This window comes from Terrapene carolina, unplaced genomic scaffold (assembly GCF_002925995.2).
Source record: "Terrapene carolina triunguis isolate 2854851 unplaced genomic scaffold, T_m_triunguis-2.0 Scaffold96, whole genome shotgun sequence".
Taxonomy (NCBI): Eukaryota; Metazoa; Chordata; order Testudines; family Emydidae; genus Terrapene; species Terrapene triunguis.
This window is the reverse complement of record NW_020664447.1, coordinates 74,694,782-74,714,126: the sequence shown is the minus strand read 5'-3', so window position 1 is coordinate 74,714,126 and position 19,345 is coordinate 74,694,782. Positions and strand designations below refer to the sequence as shown.

Sequence of the window (19,345 nt, the reverse complement as noted above, 5' to 3'; positions counted from 1 at the left end):
CAGCTTGGAAAAGAGACAACTAAGGGAGGATATGATAGAGGTCTATAAAATCATGACTGGTGTGGAGAAAGTAAATAAGGAAGTGTTATTTACTCCCCTTCTCATAACACAAGAACTAGGGCTCACCAAATGAAATTAAGAGGCAGCAGGTTTAAAACAAACAGGAAGTATTTCTTCACACAATGCATAGTTAACCCATGGAACTCTTTGCCAGAGGATGTTGTGAAGGCCGAGGATGTTGTGAAGGCCGGGGTTCAAAAAAGAACTAGATGAATTCATGGAGGATAGGTCCATCAATGGCTATTAGCTAGAATGGGCAGGGATAGTGTCCCTAGCCTCTTTTTGCCAGAAGCTGGGAATGGGCGACTGGGGATGGATCACTTGATGATTACCTGTTCTGTTCATTCCCTCTGGGGCACCTGCCATTGGTCACTGTCGCAAGACAGGATACTGGGTTAGATGGACCTTTGGTCTGACTCAGTGTGGCTGTTCTTATTGCAGTGCTCACTCTACTTCTTAACAGTTGCTGTAATGATAGTGGTACCATACCTCTAGCCAACTGGAAATTCAAGACATTTTTCTATACCAGCCACTGTTTAGTTTGCAAATTGGCCAGAAAGCATGGCTCAGGAGTATTGTCATGCTCATTTCTTTAATTATTTGAAAGCCTTATGTGTGACGAGTGATCTGAAACAGCTGCTTTGATGACCTAAAATGTTGGTCATCCAGCTATCAGAATAAAAATTGCTTTAAGTCGATGTAAATTTTTCATCTAGCACTGTGCTAGGGTGAATCATACAAGTATTTCAACATGTAGAAGCCATACAAGTATAAATGTGTAACCCATGTTAACATGCTATGGCTCCTTGTCCTTCTCTAGTGGCTACACCATATAGAGATTAGAGACTGCTGCTGCCTTTGAGCTAATGGATCTGGTCTTTTTGTTCAACTGGTGAGGCTCATATTTTTAGATCCAAAAGTCATCTGCAGGAATTAAACCAAGGACACCGAGACATCATTACATGTAATAAAGATGTATTTAATCAGATATTTACAGTACTAGCAAAGTGAGGTACTATAACTTTTAAAACACAACCTGGTTTATAGAGCTGAAAACTTGTTTCCATGTTTTGAGTGAAACCAGACAATGTGCTTTGTGGTAAATAAATTTCTTGTACTATAAAGTCAGTGGCAGTTCTCGGGGACTAGTTAGCTTTAAAAATACCCATTGGCTCATCACAGTTCATACAGGTACAACTTCTGTATATAGTTTTTGCTTTTGTTCATTGTTTTTAATTACTCCACCTGTGCAAATAGTGACTTTTATCATTTGTAAATTTAGGTTGAACTGCTTGAAGCAGCTTTGGATCATAATACGATAGTCTGTTTAAACACTGGCTCAGGGAAGACTTTTATTGCAGTACTACTCGCTAAAGAGCTGTCCTATCAGATCAGGGGAGACTTCAACAAAAATGGAAAGAGAACAGTTTTCTTGGTCAACTCAGGTAACAAGAAAATGGGGTTTATTTGTTTTGTGTATGTGTTTGTTTATTACGGGAATAATCCTTAATAAAAATTAGATAAAAGTGACCAGTTTTGTTTCTGACGTGCTGCACAAAATTGCAGGATAGAATTACGCTTATTCAGTCAGGCATAGTTTTCATAAAGGGTTTGAAGGCTTCTGTGTGTTCTTTACCCCCATGACTTTTGTCCACTAGAAACTCCATTTTTTTTCTGTTGTTTTGCTAGTTCCCAAGACCAGACCAAGAAGTGAGTGAGGGCCAATTTACTTTGAGATGTTGTTTAATTTCTGATCTCTCTTGGTGGGGGATGAGAGACAAACATGGAATGGTATTATGAACCATTATGCTTCTCTGTATGGTGCTTGATTTTTGTTTTCTTATAATTGTGTATATCTAGTTTAGTTAATTTGTTTATCTAGTTTTATACTAATTTTAAAGGTGTTATAAAACTCATGGATACAATGGCATGTACACTTAAGACTAAAGTATTTAAAAATTCTTTGCCATTTTGTAATTGAAGACTGTAAACTTTTTTTTTTTTTTTTTTTTTAAAGCAAATCAAGTTGCTCAGCAAGTGTCAGCTGTCAGGACCCATTCAGATCTGAAGGTGGGGGAGTATTCAGTTTTAGAAATAGTTGAATCATGGACAAAGGAGAAGTGGAATCAAGAATTTGCTAAACATGAGGTAAGAGATGTAATATAACTGCCAAAAAAGTGAAAAGTTTACAGTGCAGGTAATCTGGGGAAGAAACTAATTTTTACCCAAACTAAATGCTATGGTTTTGACCAAGTCCTTCTCATGCTCAGTGCAAAGTTCAACATACTTGGGCTATTTAGATGCAAACATAGAGATACAATATTCCTGAGAGTACCCACGGTGTGTCTTTGAGAAGCTGGGCTTTCAGTACTCCTTTTTTCAATCACCATATCATCCATGACTCTGATGATGGTGCCCAATCAATATTGGTATTGTTGAAATCCCCCAGTATTATTGGGTTTTCTGAGCATTTCACAGTCACCATGACCACACTGGTCAGGTGGCTGGCAGTATATTCCTGCTGCTATACTCTTATTATTCAAGCATGGAATTTCTATCCATTTTACTATATTTGACTCTATGCTTTCTTTCACATATAGTGCCACTCCCCCACCAGCACAACCTACTATGTCATTTCTATATAGTTTGTACCCTGGTAATACTGTGTCCCATTGGTTATCACATTGGCTAACATTGGTACCATAATAGAGGTGCAAACTATATGTATTCTCCAAATAATAATAATAACAAAAGCAGTAAGAGGACCAGAAAAATGCCAGTATGGCTAAACAGAGTAAAAGAGGCAGTTAGAAACCAAAAGAAATCCTTTTAAAGTTGGAAATCTAACATCCTACTCTGGAAAATAGAAAGGAGCATAAACTCTAGCAAGTCAAGTATAAAAGTATAATTAGGCAAGCCAAAAAAGACTTTGAAGAGCAGCTAGCAAAAGACACAATCTAACAGCAAAAGTTAAAGTACATCGAAAGCAGGAAGCTTGCCAAACCATCAGTGGGACTGCTGGGCAATCGAGGTGTTAAAGGAGTACTCAAGGGGGAAAAGATTGTTGCGGAGAAACTAAATGAATTCTTTGCATTGGTCTTCATTGCAGAAGATGTGAGAAAGATTCCCATACCTGAGCCATTTTTTGAGGTGATACTTCTGAGGAACTGTCCCAGAATGAGGTGTCAGTAGAGAAGGTTTTTTGAACAAATTGATTAAATTAAACAGTAATAAGTCACCATGAGCACATGGTCTTCACCCAAGAGTTCTGAAGGAACTCAAATATGAATTTGCAGAACTACTAACTGTGATGTGTAACTGATTAAATCAGCCTCTGTACCAGACTGGCAGATAGCTGATGTGACATTAATTTTTTAAAAAGGCTCGTGAAGCAATTCCAGTAATTACAAGCTGGTAAGCCTAGCTTCAGTACCATGCAAATTGGTTGAAACTATAATAAAGAACAGAATTATCAGACACCTAGATTAACTCAGTATGTTGAGGAAGAGTCATCACGGCTTTTTTATAAGGAAATGATGCCCCACAAATCTATTAGAATTCTTTGAGGGTGTCAACAAGCATATGGACAAGGGTGATCAGTCAATGTAGAGTTCAGTACTTGCACTTTCAGAAAGCCTTTGACAAGGTCCCTCATCAAAAGCTCTTAAGCAAAGTAAGCTGTCATGGGATAAGAGGGAAGGTTCTTTCATTAATTAGCAACTGGTTAAAAGACAGGAAACAAAGTGTAGGAATACCTGGTCCGTTTTCGCAAGGGAGAGAGGTAAACAGTGGGGGTTCCCCAAGGATCTGCACTGGGACCAGTATTGCTCAATATATTCATAAATGATCTGAAAAAAGGGGTAAATAGTGAGGTGGCAAAGTTTGCAGATGATACAAAATTACCCAGGACAGTTAAGTCCAAAGCTGACTGTGAAGCGTTACAAAGGGATCTCTCTAAACTGGATGACTGGGCAAGAAAATGGCAGAAGAAATTCAGTGTTGATAAGTGGAAAGTAATTCACATTTGGAAAACATAATCCAAGATAAACATACAAAATGATGGGTTGTAAATTAGCTGTTCTCACTCAAGAGAGAGATCCTGGATAGTTCTCTGAAAACATCTGCTCAGTGTGTAGCGGTAGTCAAAAAAGCTAGCAATGTTCGTGGTAACATGCTAATAGCTAGTATTTGTTGCATTTCTCTTTGTATTTTTAGGTTCTGGTTATGACATGTCATGTCGTTTTGAATGTTTTAAAAAATGAATACTTATCCCTGTCAAACATTAATCTTCTGGTGTTTGATGAGTGCCATCTTGCAATTCAGGACCATCCGTATCAAGAAATTATGAAGGTAGGTCACCATTATTTAACCTTTTAATCTTCAGCGTCTCTAATTTCACTGAGGTTCAGATCACAAATCTGTTAGTGAAAAGTTCACTGGCTAATTTGACTTATTGTAAAGATTATTACTTAAAATCATTTTGGTATGTATTGCTCTCAAGAAGGAAAATATTTGAATTGTGGCTACCATTTTATGACAGAATGATGTAGCAACTGATAGTCAATGCTTTAATGCTATTCAAAAATGTAACTCTTCATAAAATTGGTGCTGTGTAGGTTTTTGATTAGTCAAATTATAAATATACTGTAGAGTTTCTTGATAATTTATTCTAGTGTATTTATCTCAAATAATTTTATATTCTTATTATGGTGTTCCCGTTTAAAATATGTTTAGTTACAATTGGGGCAGTAAGAACAATAGCACTTTATTTTTTTTCATGTAGATAACATGGGCTTCCTTCATTATGCGAGTTGCTTGGAAACAAGAACTTAACACTTGTTTGTGGTAAAATTTCAGACTAGAAACGTGAAATGTATCTAACTTTTGCATGGCAGCTAAAATATGGATTTGTACCTTAAAAGGTATTTCATGTTTTTAAAATAAAATGCTTAAGTGTCACTCCTCTTCACTACAAAACTGAGGATGAGAAACTATGGAAAGTGTACAGTGTATTTTGGGTTGCTGAATTTACTGAAGAGTTATTGGAGTAAATTGACATCATTGATCCATAGAATGGTGAAACCAGTATCTTTACCATAACGTACATTGGTGATTGGTCAGGAATTGATGTAGTAGTGCAGCTAATTTTATTGTGAATTTAAAATTGAATCTTATTTTGAGTAAATGGAATTACTGAACCTTTTAAAAAGCCGTTGATAAAATAACCATTTGAGAGAGTGTGGATTTTTTTTTTTTTTTTTTTAAATACATAGGTACTGATTTCTAAAGCTTTAAGCTTTCTTTTGTTGTGAGGGCATTTTTGGCCCTGTGCATTATTTGCCCTAATTGAAGTGAACCAAGCAACTCAAAGAGCATCTCCTTCTGTATCTCTTTTTTTCTTCATCCTTCCTTCTTCCTCCACTCCTTCCCCAATGAATGACAGGCTTAACCAGGGATCATGTGGTAGGTTTAATTTTTTTATAGTGGTATTTTAATCCTTTGACATGTTGTAAACACTTAAAATGTGGTCGTTTTTATGGTATAAATGTTGACAAGGTACCTCACACCTGCTTTTATGTGCTTTGAATATCTCTACTTAATAGAATGTTTAGCAAATTTCTGCCTTTGCATACTTTTACTAAAACAATAAAAGTTAAAATTTTATATTTAACATGTTTCAATTTTCTAATTTAACTGTAGTTGGTTAGTTATATTAGATTGAAAATATCCATTGTTCTTTTTCTGACACCTGGTGCTGAAATAGTAGTTGAACCTGAGATCTAGATATTTATCTGTAAAGATGCACTCAGGATGCGTTGGTGGAGGAATTGACAGTTTTATTACCCTGCTGTTCCGGTTTACTTCACAGATCTGTGAGAACTGTCCATCCTGTCCTCGAATCCTGGGATTAACAGCTTCCATTTTAAATGGGAAATGTGATCCTGCTGAGTTAGAGGAGAAGATTCAGAAACTGGAGAAAATCCTAAAGAGCAATGCTGAAACTGCGACTGATTTGGTGGTCTTAGATAGGTAAATTTTAATACACAATTGTCAGTGTTAAATTTATATTTGTGTTTTCATATCAGTAAGACTGAGGAAAGAACACTATTAGTAGCTATGTTTTTTATGCTCATGGATATATATGTGTGTATATATAAAATTATACATACAGTGCCATCACTTTATTAAAAAAATTGATGCTAAGTTTCTTTCTGAATAGTGAGAGCTTTTAAATATTTTTAAAAGGAGCAGTGAAGAATTACCTAAGAAGAGATTTCTGAAAAGCAACTGTTCCTTAGATTGAGAGCTTTTGGGGGCAGGGACTACAATTTATTACGTTTGAAAAGTAACTAGTATATTATCGAGCTTCATAACCTGTGAGCTGGTTTTGGAAGGATTTTACAACTCCCACTGCAAGGTCTTGCAGATTTTAAAATTTTACTGTAGTTATTAAAAAATGACAAAAGCAATTCAGAAAAACTATCGCAGATAAGGACCATTTTCCGTATGTTTGTATAGAGTCAAGAACATTGTGGGTGCTACCTAAATACAAATAAGTAGTAATAATAGTATGCCTCTTGCTTGTCACGTAGCAGAAGAAAAATGTGTACGTTCATCAACTTTTGCATCCATAGTCAGTGAGTTAATCGTAATTGACCCCCTTCTCCTCTCTCCCCTCCCCTCCCCCCCATTTGGTTGGTATAAACATAAGTAGAGGCTTTATTTAAGACAAAGTAAAAGATGGTACAATCGCTTTATCCACTAGCATACACTTCAAAAGGGGCGCTTATCTAAACTTGAACAATTCTCTTTTGCAAAGCTCACTTTCTTCTTTGAGTGCTGGTTCCTATGTGTATTTCACACGTGGGTATGCAGGTGCACCATGCGCATTCACCCAGTTTTTCTTAACAAGCACTGTCTGTTGGCCTGCATGTTAGCATTTGCTCGCCTCGTGCTCCAGACGAAAAGCATAAGAGACAGTGTGGGCCGATGCCTCTACAGGACCTTCTTACCACTGCATTGCCTGAGTCGGAATCCTCTGTGTCCAGTTATCTTCAGATTCTTTCTTCTAATTCCCTGTAAATAGATATTGTAAATGCGTTTTTATATCAGAATAATTATTTTTTATAGTATAGTTAGTAGAGCTTGCTTTTCCTTTTGCTGGGGAGCCCCTTCCCTCGGTCTGGGACTGTGCCCAGTCTCGGGGTTCAAGAACGTTGCATCACTTGCCCTTGCTCCTTCTCCATGAGTGATGACCACCAACATTGCCTCTGCTGTTTGGATGATACTCAGATTTCTGCAAAGTGCAGCATCTGTTGCTCATTTCCCCCTGCAAACACACACAGCTCGTGAATCTTAGTTGAAGAAACACCTTCTGGAGAAGGCTATGAGACCTCACTCAGATCTCGGTCAGGGAGACCCCTGTACATCGGCCCCAACAGACAAGCAGCACAAGCTTGGGAATGGAGTCAAGAGCTGCTAAGCTCAAGGACTTTGTATGAGAGAAAGTGAAACTCATGGTTATGAGGACAAATCCCTGTCCATTTCTCTTCCTAAGAGAAGAGATCCCTTTCCAACACCAGACAGGTCGAGCAAGTCTTTGCATGCAGATGTTAAGGGCTCAGGACTGCTTAAGACCCCCTAGCAGGAGGGTAAAGCATGAAAGAAAAAGGATCCATCTGTTCCTGTGGTGGCTCTGTCTCCTAAACGTAAAGACCAGCATCCCAGAACTCTTGGATGGAGTTGGTGATCTGACACTTCAGCAGTACCATCTCGTCCTTCAAAGGACCGGCCTACAGCAATGTCTCAGGACACATCGTCACTTTCGGTCATGACCACCGGAGCACCCCGAACACTTGGATGTATGGACAGTTATGTCTCCTGAGAGGATATCTTTTTTCCTTTATTCTCAGTCCACTCTCCTGTTAGGCCTGATCTTCCTGTGAAGGACTGCCATACCAGAGGATAAAACTACTTCAGTAACACAGGAGCCATCTCCACTCTCACCCTCAGAGTCAGATGCTCCTGCCAGTCCTTTATCTCCTCATAGAGAGATGAGTCCTGGCAGGGAGTCAAGGAGATCTGGACTCCCTTCTCCCTGGTATGACTTTCCTAGGGATTGTTGGTACCCAATGCCATGGGAGCCCCCTCAACTGGTTGACCCCTCATATAGGCCCTATTGGAGCTTTTGGGATCCATATAGTAGACTCCTGGATCCATCCATGAATCCTGCGGCACGTCTCCCACTTGGCATCCTTTGGATCTGTCGAAGTAGGAGGTGGAGGAAATTGATCTGGATCCATAGGAATCAGTGATACCAACATCCTCATTTCTGGATGAAGGAATCCCTTTGTCTTCACCGGACAACCACAAGCAATACCAGGAGCTACTGCAGAGAATAGTGAATGACCTTCATAACCCACTGGAGGAGATCCAGGATTCCCAGCAGTAACTGCTTGATGTTCTGCAACCTACAAGTGCAAGCAAGGAGGACTCTGAGGTTGGACCTGTTGGGAAGATAGGTATTCTCTTGTGAGCCTGCAATTCTGTATTACTATCTGGCTTTGTTACCGTAAAAAGATTTTAACTTCTACTTTAGACTTGCAGACTTTAAGGACAGAGCCCAATTTCAGTCCTTCATCGAGGAAGGCAGGCTAGTGGCAAAAACATCCCTACAAGCTGCAGTGGATGGAGCTGATGTGGCAGCCAGAGTGCTAGCCACTTCTATAGTTATGAGGTGTAAGTCTTAGCTTCACTCTTTAGGGTTCCCCAGGGAGGATCAGAACATACAGAGGATTCACCATTCAACAAATCAGATTTGTTTAATGAGAAAACTGATTATCCTTTATGCTTGTTGAAAGACTCTAGTCTAGATCAACCATCCACACCCTGGGAATTTACACCCCGGCCCTGAAGAGAAAATACTGCAGGCAGGTGTATAGACCAAGACCCGCCCCCTCCACAGTCTTTTTATCACCAGTGTTCAGCCAAGCCTCTGTGCAAGCTGCAGAGGACTCATGGGCTGAAAATTGAGGCCTCTACCACCATGACCTCCACCCATTCCACCCACCTGTAAAGGGTTACTTTTGACTCTTCAGTTGAGAACCTCCCATTATTATTGATGCCAACAACTTCTAGCCCCCCTGTCTTTGGGGGCCAGCTCTCACTTTTTGCCCACAATTGGAATGCTATCACAACAGATATTTGGAGTCTAGAAATTATCCACTATGGTTAATCCATCAATCTTCTCTCCTATTCTTCCCACAAATCCACTTCCTGGTTCCTCTTCAGAGATCACTTTCACAAGCAGATTCTTCTCCAGAAGGTGGGTTCTCTTCTCCAACAAGGGGCGATAGAATGACTGCCACCTCAGTATTGAGAGAGGGTTCTATTCCACAGACTTTTTTTTTTTTTTTAAGTCCTCCAAAAAGATGGAGAGTGGATACCCATTCTGGACCTTCAAAAACTGAACATCTTTATTCAAACGTCAAAATGCAGGATGGCTACACTAGCATCAATAATTTCCCTCCTCTATGTGGGGAGGAGTGGTTCATGACTTTTAATATGAAAGATGCTTATTTTCATGTAGATATTCATCCATCCCACAGAAAGTTTCTTCAGTTCCTGGTAGGTCAAGTGCATTAATGATTCAGAGTCCTTCCCTTTGGACTAGCAACAGCGCCCAGGATAGTCACAAAGATTTTCTCTGGGCTGGCAGCCCAAATGAGATGTCACAGTTACTTCCCATATTTGGATGATTGGCTCCCAAGAAATTGCTCCAACAATAAGGTCAGGTTGGTGACTTTGTTACTGCTTTATCTTCTAGCAGCTCTGGGTGTCTGCGTGAACAAAGAGAAGTCCATTTTGATCCCCACACAGACAATAAACTTTATTGGAGTGACATGACTTAATTTCAGCAGGAGCTTTCCTCCCCACAGAAAGATTCCAATCAGTGAGCAATTTGATATCACAGGTTACTTGCAGACCAAAGACTACGGTTAAAGTATGCTTATCTTTATTAGCCCACTTGGCCTCTTACATTTATGTGACACAATTCGCCAGACTTCAGCTATACTGATTACTGGCTTGGCTCTGGTCTATCTACTCACCAGACAAGGACCACATCAACAACAGAGTGACCGTTCCCGTAAGGATCATCACCTCTCTTACCTGGTAGTCGAACCTGGAACCAGTGCAAGTGGGAGTTCACGTCAACATTCCCATCCCTAGTGCCTCCATCATAATGGACTCATCCCTTCTGGGTTGGTGTGCTCACTTGAATAACCAAACCGTACACTTGGACCCCACAGGAGGCCAGACTGCACATCAACCTGCTAGAAATGAGAACAGTCTACCTCAGCCCATCATCTTGCTCTCCTGGTCTGCAATTCCTCTCTTGCTTCAGGACAAAAAAGACTTTGAAGAGCAACTAGCAAAAGTCACAAAACTAACAGCAACATTTTTTTTAAAGTACATAAGAAGCAGACCAAAGAATCTGTGTGGCCACCAGATGACCGAGGTGCTAAAGGAGTGCTCAAGGAAGACAAGGGCATTGCTGAGAAGCTAAATGATTTTTTTGCATTGGTCTTCACTGGAAAAGATGTGAGGGAGATTCCCAAACGAGCCATTCTTTTTAGATGACAAAACTGAAGGAACTCAAATTCAAGACTGCAGAACTGCTAACTGTGATAAGTAACCTATTGCTTAAATCAGCCTCTGTACCAGATGACTGGAGTATAGCTAATGTCACACCAATTTAAAAAAAAAAAAAAAAAGGCTTGAGAGACAATCCTGGCAATAACTTCAGTACCAGGCATATTGTTTGAAACTATAGTAAAGAACACACAGATTAATACAGTATGTTGTGGGAGAGTTAACACAGCTTTTGTAAAGGGAAATCATGCCTCACCAATGTATTATAATTTTTTGAGGATGTCGTTAAGCATGTGGACAAGGGTGATTCAGTTGATAGTGCACTTGGACTTTCAGAAAGACTTTGATAAGGTCCCATACCAAAGGCTCTTAAGCAAAATAGGCAGTCATGGGATAAGAGGGACTGTCCTTTCATGGATCGGTAACTAGTTAAAAGATAGGAAAGAAAGGGTAAGAATAAGTGTTTCATTTTCACAGTGGAGAGAGGTAAATAGTGGGGTCCCCCAAGGAACTGTATTGGGACCAATACATATTCATAAATGATCTGGAAAAAGGGGTAAATAGTGGGATGGCAAAGTTTGCACACAATCACGTCCAAAGTTGACTTCGATAAGTTACAAATGGATCTCACTAAACTGGATGACTGAGCAAGAAAATGGCAGATGAAATTCAGTGTTAAGTGCAAAGTAATGCACATTGGAAAACATAATCCCAGCTAAACCTACAAAATGATGGGTTGTAAATTAGCTATTACTACTCAAGAAAGGGATCTTGGAATCATCCTGGACAGTTCTCTGAAATTATCTGCTAAGCGTGCAGCAGCAGTCAAAAAAATCTAACAGTGTTAGGAACCATTAGGAAAGGGATAGAAAATAATACAGAAAATATAGTGGCATTATATAAATCCATGTTACTCTCGCATCTTGAATAATGTGTGCAGGTTTGGTCCCCCCGTCTCAAAAGAGAGATATTAGAATTGGAAAAAGTATAGATCAGTGCAACAAAAACTATTAGGGATATGGAACAGCTTTCGTATGAGTATAGATTTAAAAAAAACTGGGACTGTTTAGCTGGGAAAAGAGGCAACTAAAGAGCTTTATAATAGAGGTCTATAAAATCATAAGTAGTGTGGAGAAAATGAATAAAGTTTTACATACGCCTTTCACAAACACAGGAACCAGGGGTCACCCAATAAAATTAATAAGTAGTATGTTTAAAACAAGCATACAGAACACAGTCAGCCTGTAGAACCCATTGCTAGGACATGTTGTGAAGGCCAAAGGTGTAAGTAGGTTCAAAAAAGAATTCGATAAATTCATGGAGAATAGGGCCATCAATGGCTATTAGTCAAGATGGTCCGGGACACAACCTTATGCTCCAGGTGTCCCTAAACCTCTTGACTGCCGGAAGCTGGGATTGTATGACGGGATGGATCACTCGATAAATTCCCTGTTATGTTCATTTTCTCTGAAGCATCTGGCACCGGCCACTGTTGAAAGACAGGATACTGGGCTAGATGGACCATTGTTCTGACCCAGTATGGCCATTTTTATATTCTTATGTTCTTTAAAATATGGAAGAGTCAAGTAGGAACTGCTACCTAGCTAAATGGAGATGCTTCTCTACCTGGGTGCAGGTCAGTCAGTCTTCCTCAGACTCTGCAGATATTCCAGTCATGTTAGATTACCTCCTGTCATTGAAGAACTTGGGTCTGTCCCTTAGCTCACTGAGAGTCCATCTCACAGCAATCAGTACTTTTCCTTCCTCCAGTAAATGGATGTTCCATTTTTACTCGCACAACAATAGTGAGATTCATAAAGGGCCTTTCCATCAATGGTCAAGCCTTACCTCAACGGGACCTCAAGCTTGTCCTTTTAGTACTCACCAGACCACGATTTGAACCTTTTAGATATATGTTGTGTGTTCTCACCTTTCTGTGAAAGATGCATTTTTAGTTTTTACTTCAGCCAGAAGAGTGAGCAAGATCGGGGCACTCATGGCAGACCCACCATATACAGTTTTTCACAAGGAGAAGGTTTCCCTTCACCTTCATCCTAAATTCCTCCCTAAGGTAATTTCTGAATTTTTTTGTCAAACAACCAATCCACTTACCTGTTTTCTTCTCAAAACCTCATGCTTCCGTTGAAGAGAGAACCTTCATTCCCTGGATGTCAGATGTGCCCTGACATTCTATTTTCAAAGGACCAAACCAATGAGAAAATCACTAAGACTGTTTCTCTCTCTATAGCAGAAAAGTTGCAAGGACAAGCAGTATCTTCTCAGAAAATCTCTAAATGGATTTCTGATCACATCACCACGTGCTACTAGCGTATCCATCCTCTGGATGGAGTAAGGGAATGCTCAACAAGAGACCAAGCTGCTTCTACAGCATTTCTGTGGGAAGTACTGATACTGGATGTATGCGGAGTGGCTATCTGGAGTTCCAGTCACATTCACAAAACATTGCATGCTAGTTGAGGCCTCAGCTTCAGTGGCAGCGGTGGGGACTTTAGTCCTTCAAGCATCTTTACTGCCAGCCTTCTCGAACCCTGTCTCCAGTCTGAATACTGCTTGTCAGTCACCCACATAGGCACTAGCACTCGAATAAGAAATGAAGGTTTACTTACCTGTAACTGGAAGTTCTTCAAGATGTGTGGTGTCTAGCTGTAGTCCACTACGCACCCTCCGTCCTCTCTGCTTTGGATCCCATTGGATTCACGGTTAAGAGGAGGAACTGGAGAGGCATTGGCCCTCACTGCCTCTTATACCCTCAATCTGGAGCACAAGGAGAGCAATTGGGCACTGCTTGTTGAGAATCTCCAGATGCGGGCACGTGTCAAGCATGCGTACCCACGTATGAAATATAGATAGGGATCACACATCTCGAAGAACTTCAGTTACAGGTAAGTAATATTCATTCATGCATGACTTTGACACTTACTCGTTCATTCCTGAAAAGTTCAAATATATGTGTTTGGCTCCAGCATAGTGTGTGAATTATATTTATGTAGTCTTTTTTGAGAGATACTAACTCTTAAGGCATTAAAAAATAAGTACACTATTTTTGATGTACTATATAATATCTTAAACTGTGTATTCATTTGTTTTCTGTTTGTTACTACTAAAAAATTTAAAAAAACTCTCAAATTGTTTATGGCTGTCCTTCCTGCTTAATGTATAGCCTTCGTAGCTAAAAGCAACTCTGACTTTCAACAGCTATAGTTGACCAAATCTTTTGCTTCTCTCAATGAAGATATACTTCTCAGCCATGTGAGATTGTGGTAGATTGTGGACCATATACCGACAAAAGTGGGCTGTATGAAAGATTGTTAAAAGAATTGGATGAAGCACTTAACTTTCTAAATGACTGCAACATATCTGTACATTCAAAAGAGAGAGACTCTACCTTAATTTCTAAACAGGTAAGGACATTATGTCCGATGTGAAACACATACTTAAATTTTTATCGTTGCTTGTTCATTGCTTTCCAAGTTAATTACAGAAGCTTTTATTTTAGTTCAGCCAACCTCAAATATATTAACAAAATTAATCTTAATTTCCTGTGACTGATTGTGAAGTTTTTCCTTTGAACCGTGGGTGAAATCTATTGAAGTCAATAGCAGAACTCCCACTCATGTGAATGCATCCAGGATTTCACCCCCTAACTCTGTGACTTTAGAACTTCGTCAGATTTGTGGATCATATATACACCTCTACCCCGATATAACGCTGTCCTTGGGAGCCAAAAAATCTTACCGCGTTATAGGTGAAACGGGGTTATATCGAACTTGCTTTGATCCACCGGATTGCGCAGCCCCCCGCCCCCTCTTCCCCCCCCGAGCGCTGCTTTACCGCATTATATCCGAATTCATGTTATATCGGGTCACCTTATATTGGGGTAGAGGTGTATTTTCTTTTTCATTCTGCAGAATTATTTTATTGCTTATATATTGGCCATTATTGTTAAGACCCAGTGACTTTTCCAAATAAGATTTTAATAGTGCAACAAAAAAAATAAACAAAAAAGGGAAATGGTACTTCAGGAAGTATTCTGAAAAAATATCCCCAGTTGGTGTCACAGGATGAAATAAACTCTCAGCCAGATACTCTGCTTCAAACTCTTCCGCTTCTTTCAGTTCCCACATTCTTTGGGTCTCTTCAGTTACAGGAGCATTGCCTACATTACCTGCCAAATAAGGTGTAGAGAAAGGAGTGCAAAATTGCACAGGGATTGCAAAGAGTCTTCCCGAAACCTCTGAGCAGTCAGGAATGGAGAGGCAGAGAAGAAGGGGAAGAGAGAAGGATAGTGTTTTCAAGTGGAGTTTTGTAGAGCCATAAAAAACCTCATGGTGCAATATTTTAACTGTATTGTGATGCTTTCATTGTAATATTGCATCAGGATGTGATGGGTCATGAATCTGTTTTAATGATATAGCAACATCACAACACAATGTCAGGATGTCACAGTATAGTGTTTATGTGGCATTTGGCCGGTTGACTCAATGACAAAGATGCCTTTCCAGCAGGTTGAGTACTGTTGCACTAACCCTATTTAAATTAATTGAAATGAAATTGATTTTTTCTTTAAACTGTTCTTTTCTCTGTTTAAAGTATAGTTTTCATTTTCTTAGTTTAATTAAAAAGATTTCCTTTGATAGAACAGACTTCATGAGCTCTAGTTAAATACAGTGAATAATATATAATGAATCGAGATTGTTATTTGTGGAATTTCTTGGCAAATTATCAGTCTCCGATAATAATGCAGAGGTGCCTATTGAAAATATTGCCTTGTTTAAAAACTTGTTCCCCATTAGACTAGGGGGATAATACTGTCCAGTTGCTCATAACTGCATTATGAATTATTTTTTAGCATAATTATTTTGAGCCAGATATCCAGATTCAGTGCCATCGGACTACAAAATAGTAATTATATCCATCTTGTCCAAGGACAAAAGTGATAAAATATAGAGTGCAGCTCTAGCGGCTGGTGTTTCTGGTGAAGTATTTTTACGTTTTCTCCTATCATGTTTGTGGGGGACTTCTAAATGAAATAACTGTAGATATCTTAGATAACTGTAGAACTGTAGAAACCAACCACTATTGTGCTTACAATGAGGATTATCCTCATATTATAAATGAAAGCCCAATATAAAATGAATAAATTATTACTATATCCTGTTGAACTGGGGTTTGAATTCATTTGTTGTAGATACTGTCAGACTGTCGAGCTGTGTTGGTGGTTCTGGGACCCTGGTGTGCAGATAAGGTAGCTGGAATGATGGTGAGAGAGCTACAGAAGTACATCAAACATGAGCAAGAGGAGCTGCACAGGAAATTTTTATTGTTTACAGACACTTTCCTAAGAAAAATACATGCACTGTGTGAAGAGCACTTCTCACCTGCCTCACTTGATCTGAAATTTGTAACCCCGAAAGTAATAAAACTGCTTGAAATCTTGCGCAAATATAAACCATATGAGCGGCAGCAGTTTGAAAGTGTTGAGTGGTATAATAATAGGAATCAGGATAATTATGTGTCTTGGAGTGATTCTGAAGATGATGATGAGGATGAAGAAATTGAGGAGAAAGAGAAGCCAGAGACAAATTTCCCTTCTCCCTTTACTAATATTTTATGTGGAATTATTTTTGTGGAAAGGAGATACACAGCAGTCGTCCTAAACAGGTAAAGCTTTTAAAAATGAAAATCTTAAAGAATGTAACACATTGACAAAGGGAAAGGTGTGTTAGGATTATCTAGGAAATTAAGTGTTGTATTTCAGGAAAGCCACTCCATTTTGTATTTGAGTCAAACAAGAGACCTAGAACATTTGTCCAAGAACCAATATGAGCTTTTGAGTAAAATTTTCAAAAGTACCTCAGTCACTTTTGAAAATAGGACTTAGGCTCCAAAATCACTTAGGCACCTCTGAAAATTTTATCCTGTGACCATATATCAATGTGATTCCAGCTTAGTGGAGCCCAAGCTTATAATTGTAAGTTTAAAAAAAAAGTTTATACGTGCAATATTGGAACATTTGGAGTTTACAAAACTCTTTATTCAGTAAAATGTCAAGTCCTTGTGTTCCTTATCAGCAACAAAAAAGGTGGCCACTGGGGCATCTGCCAAAAAATATTGAAGATGTGTGCAATACTCTTGTTGCATAAGGTATTTTTTTTTACCTGAAAAGGTGATCTGCATTAGCTATACATAAACACCACTTTACCAGTAAGTGCTGATTGCCCCAAGTAAACAATGAAAGAGGTACTTCAGCAAATAAATTAACTTTTTTTTTTCTGTTTTTTAAACAGCTAATATGCTGAAAAAATACCCCCATACAATTTATTTTGTGCATTCATCACATATTAACATTAAACTTATAACTTAAGAAAAAATATTTAAACAAGATCTCTCATGGAAAGAAATGAAAAGTTATTCCACCTAACAGTACATGTCCTCTACTCCACCATGCACAAGCACACCTCCCATTTCCACAGCTGTGGTACACCACAGATCTTGCTCCACAGCTTTAGCGCTGTTCCGTTTTCACCCTTCTGTTCATATCATTTTACCAGAATATTTTTTCCCCGACAATAGAAATTGGTTGTGTAGGAAGATACTAAAGGAGGATGGGTTTTTTTGGTGGTAATTTCCTGGGTTGTTTCTACAGCTTAATTAGGGAGGGTATCACACCTGTGGGGATGCAAGGATAGCAAGAGAATGTTATCCTTCAATAGTTGTGCATGAACTCTTAGTTATAGGATAAAATCTGCAGAAAAACCTCCATGGGGGAGCAACCCTTATGTGCAACCAACCCCTATCAATCAAGTTTGCATTCACCAGTCCCTATCAATCACGCTTACATGTATCTTCCCTCTCCTCATTCTCTCTTCCCTCTCCTCACCCCACCAAATCAATCAATGGGATTTGTATGAGCCTGCTCCTTGCACTCATCTTTCAACCCCTCTCTCCCTTTCCAATCAGTCTTCTGTGTACCCAGTCCCCATTCAGCAAGCAAGGTTATATGCCCCATCAGTCAGGTTTGTGTTCACTCCAAATACATTTTCAATTATAAAAATAGTGGATAATTGTTAAAAGTGACCCTAAATCCAAAACTGTCTTTAAAAACAAAAGCAAACAAAAGCACACTCTGTTGCATTAGGGCTCCTCAGGATCCACCTCTCTGCCAATTTTTGTGTAGATACCTGTTAGACAATATTGTCTATCAGTTAACAAGGAAAAGTTTCAGACAGAGCCCAAATTTAAAGACTTCCTGTTTAGTTTCTTTTCATAATTTTTTTTTACATATTTTCCATAGAAAATTCAGAGGACATAAAAAGTAACTATGTTTGAAACTTCACACCAACTGATCTCCTCCATTTAGAGAGAAACAGGATTTTATGCTGACTGTTAAGCCCATTTTGGAACACAAATGTGGAGTCACTACTAGGCACCTCCATAATTTTTTGTGGGGTCAGTTTTCCCAACTGTAAGACACATTGGCTAAAGTCAAGATTTGGTAAAACTTTGTTGCACTCATAAAATGTTTGCATATCTAATTACCTGTTTGCATCCAGAGACACACAAATGAAAATGTTTGCCATGGATGCACATATGAATTCTGAAGAGGCATAAATTAAGTCATGTCTGTTTGAAGATTTGGCCCACATTTTATTGAAAAGCCTGTAGCAGTTACAACAGCTTATTGATTTTTGTTCAGTGGAGTTTTCAGTAAATGCTTCCTATTTTTTTTTTAAACTGCATAGCTAAATAATTTTATTTCTTTTGGAAAGAAACGTAATGTTCTGCACCTGCCAGTTATTTATTTGGAATTTGGGCCTGATCCAAAATCCAAGTTTTGGATCAGAACATTTATGAAGTGTGTGTTAATTGAATGTACACGTTAGTTATTTGATCACTGGACATATCCTTTGAACTGTGCATTTCCCCACATGCACACTTTGTGTATTTTATCCTTTTTCTTTTCCTTTTTGCACCCATAAATGGATATGTTCATGGAAGTGTATTATGTGATACAAGTCTTCCAGTGAAATGAATACATGTTTTTAATAACTTTTTAAAAGGTCTTTACATTTAATGAAATCTGATAAATATGCCTGGCAACCTGAAATAAATATTACTTTATACTTTTTTGTAAACACCACTATTTTACACTAAAGGGGATTATGAAGCCACAGTTAATATAGACTACTAAATTATACATTTGATTGAAATGCTATTGTACTTTTTCCATTGCACTGTACATACCTGCATACTTTACATGATTTATAAATCAAAGTACACCCTGGCTGCCACAACACTTCAAACTTACAGTACATTTTATTTATTTAGATTGATAAAGAATTAACAAAAAGGCACTTATCTTAAGACTCCGGGCAACCTTCACATGAATTATGGTGACCAAAGTATAAAATGAGTATTGAGCATCTAACTCCCCCTCCACAAGTCAACCACCGAACAAAGATTCTCAAAAAAAAGTTTCCCCACCCTCACGCAAGTTCCAAACTTAACCTTCATCAAATCCTTCCCTCTGCATAGAATCATATTAAAAGGTACCATAAGGGTCATCTAGTCTAGCCCCCTGCCAAGATGCAGGATTTGTTGTTTTTAAACC

At 38.8% G+C, this 19,345-nt stretch overlaps 1 protein-coding gene across 3 annotated transcripts in view; it reads left to right on the top strand.

Annotated features, from left to right (window-relative positions):
• DICER1 (dicer 1, ribonuclease III) overlaps positions 1–19,345 on the top strand; it is a 107,290-nt gene that overhangs the window by 43,805 nt on the left and 44,140 nt on the right. For all 3 annotated transcript variants that reach the window (XM_024219338.3, XM_024219337.3, XM_024219340.2), the window contains 6 exons: positions 1,343–1,505; positions 2,078–2,208; positions 4,276–4,410; positions 5,930–6,090; positions 13,967–14,135; positions 15,923–16,395. In XM_024219338.3, coding sequence (XP_024075106.1) covers positions 1,343–1,505; positions 2,078–2,208; positions 4,276–4,410; positions 5,930–6,090; positions 13,967–14,135; positions 15,923–16,395 — 1,232 coding nt within the window. The remainder of the gene's footprint in view (positions 1–1,342; positions 1,506–2,077; positions 2,209–4,275; positions 4,411–5,929; positions 6,091–13,966; positions 14,136–15,922; positions 16,396–19,345) is intronic.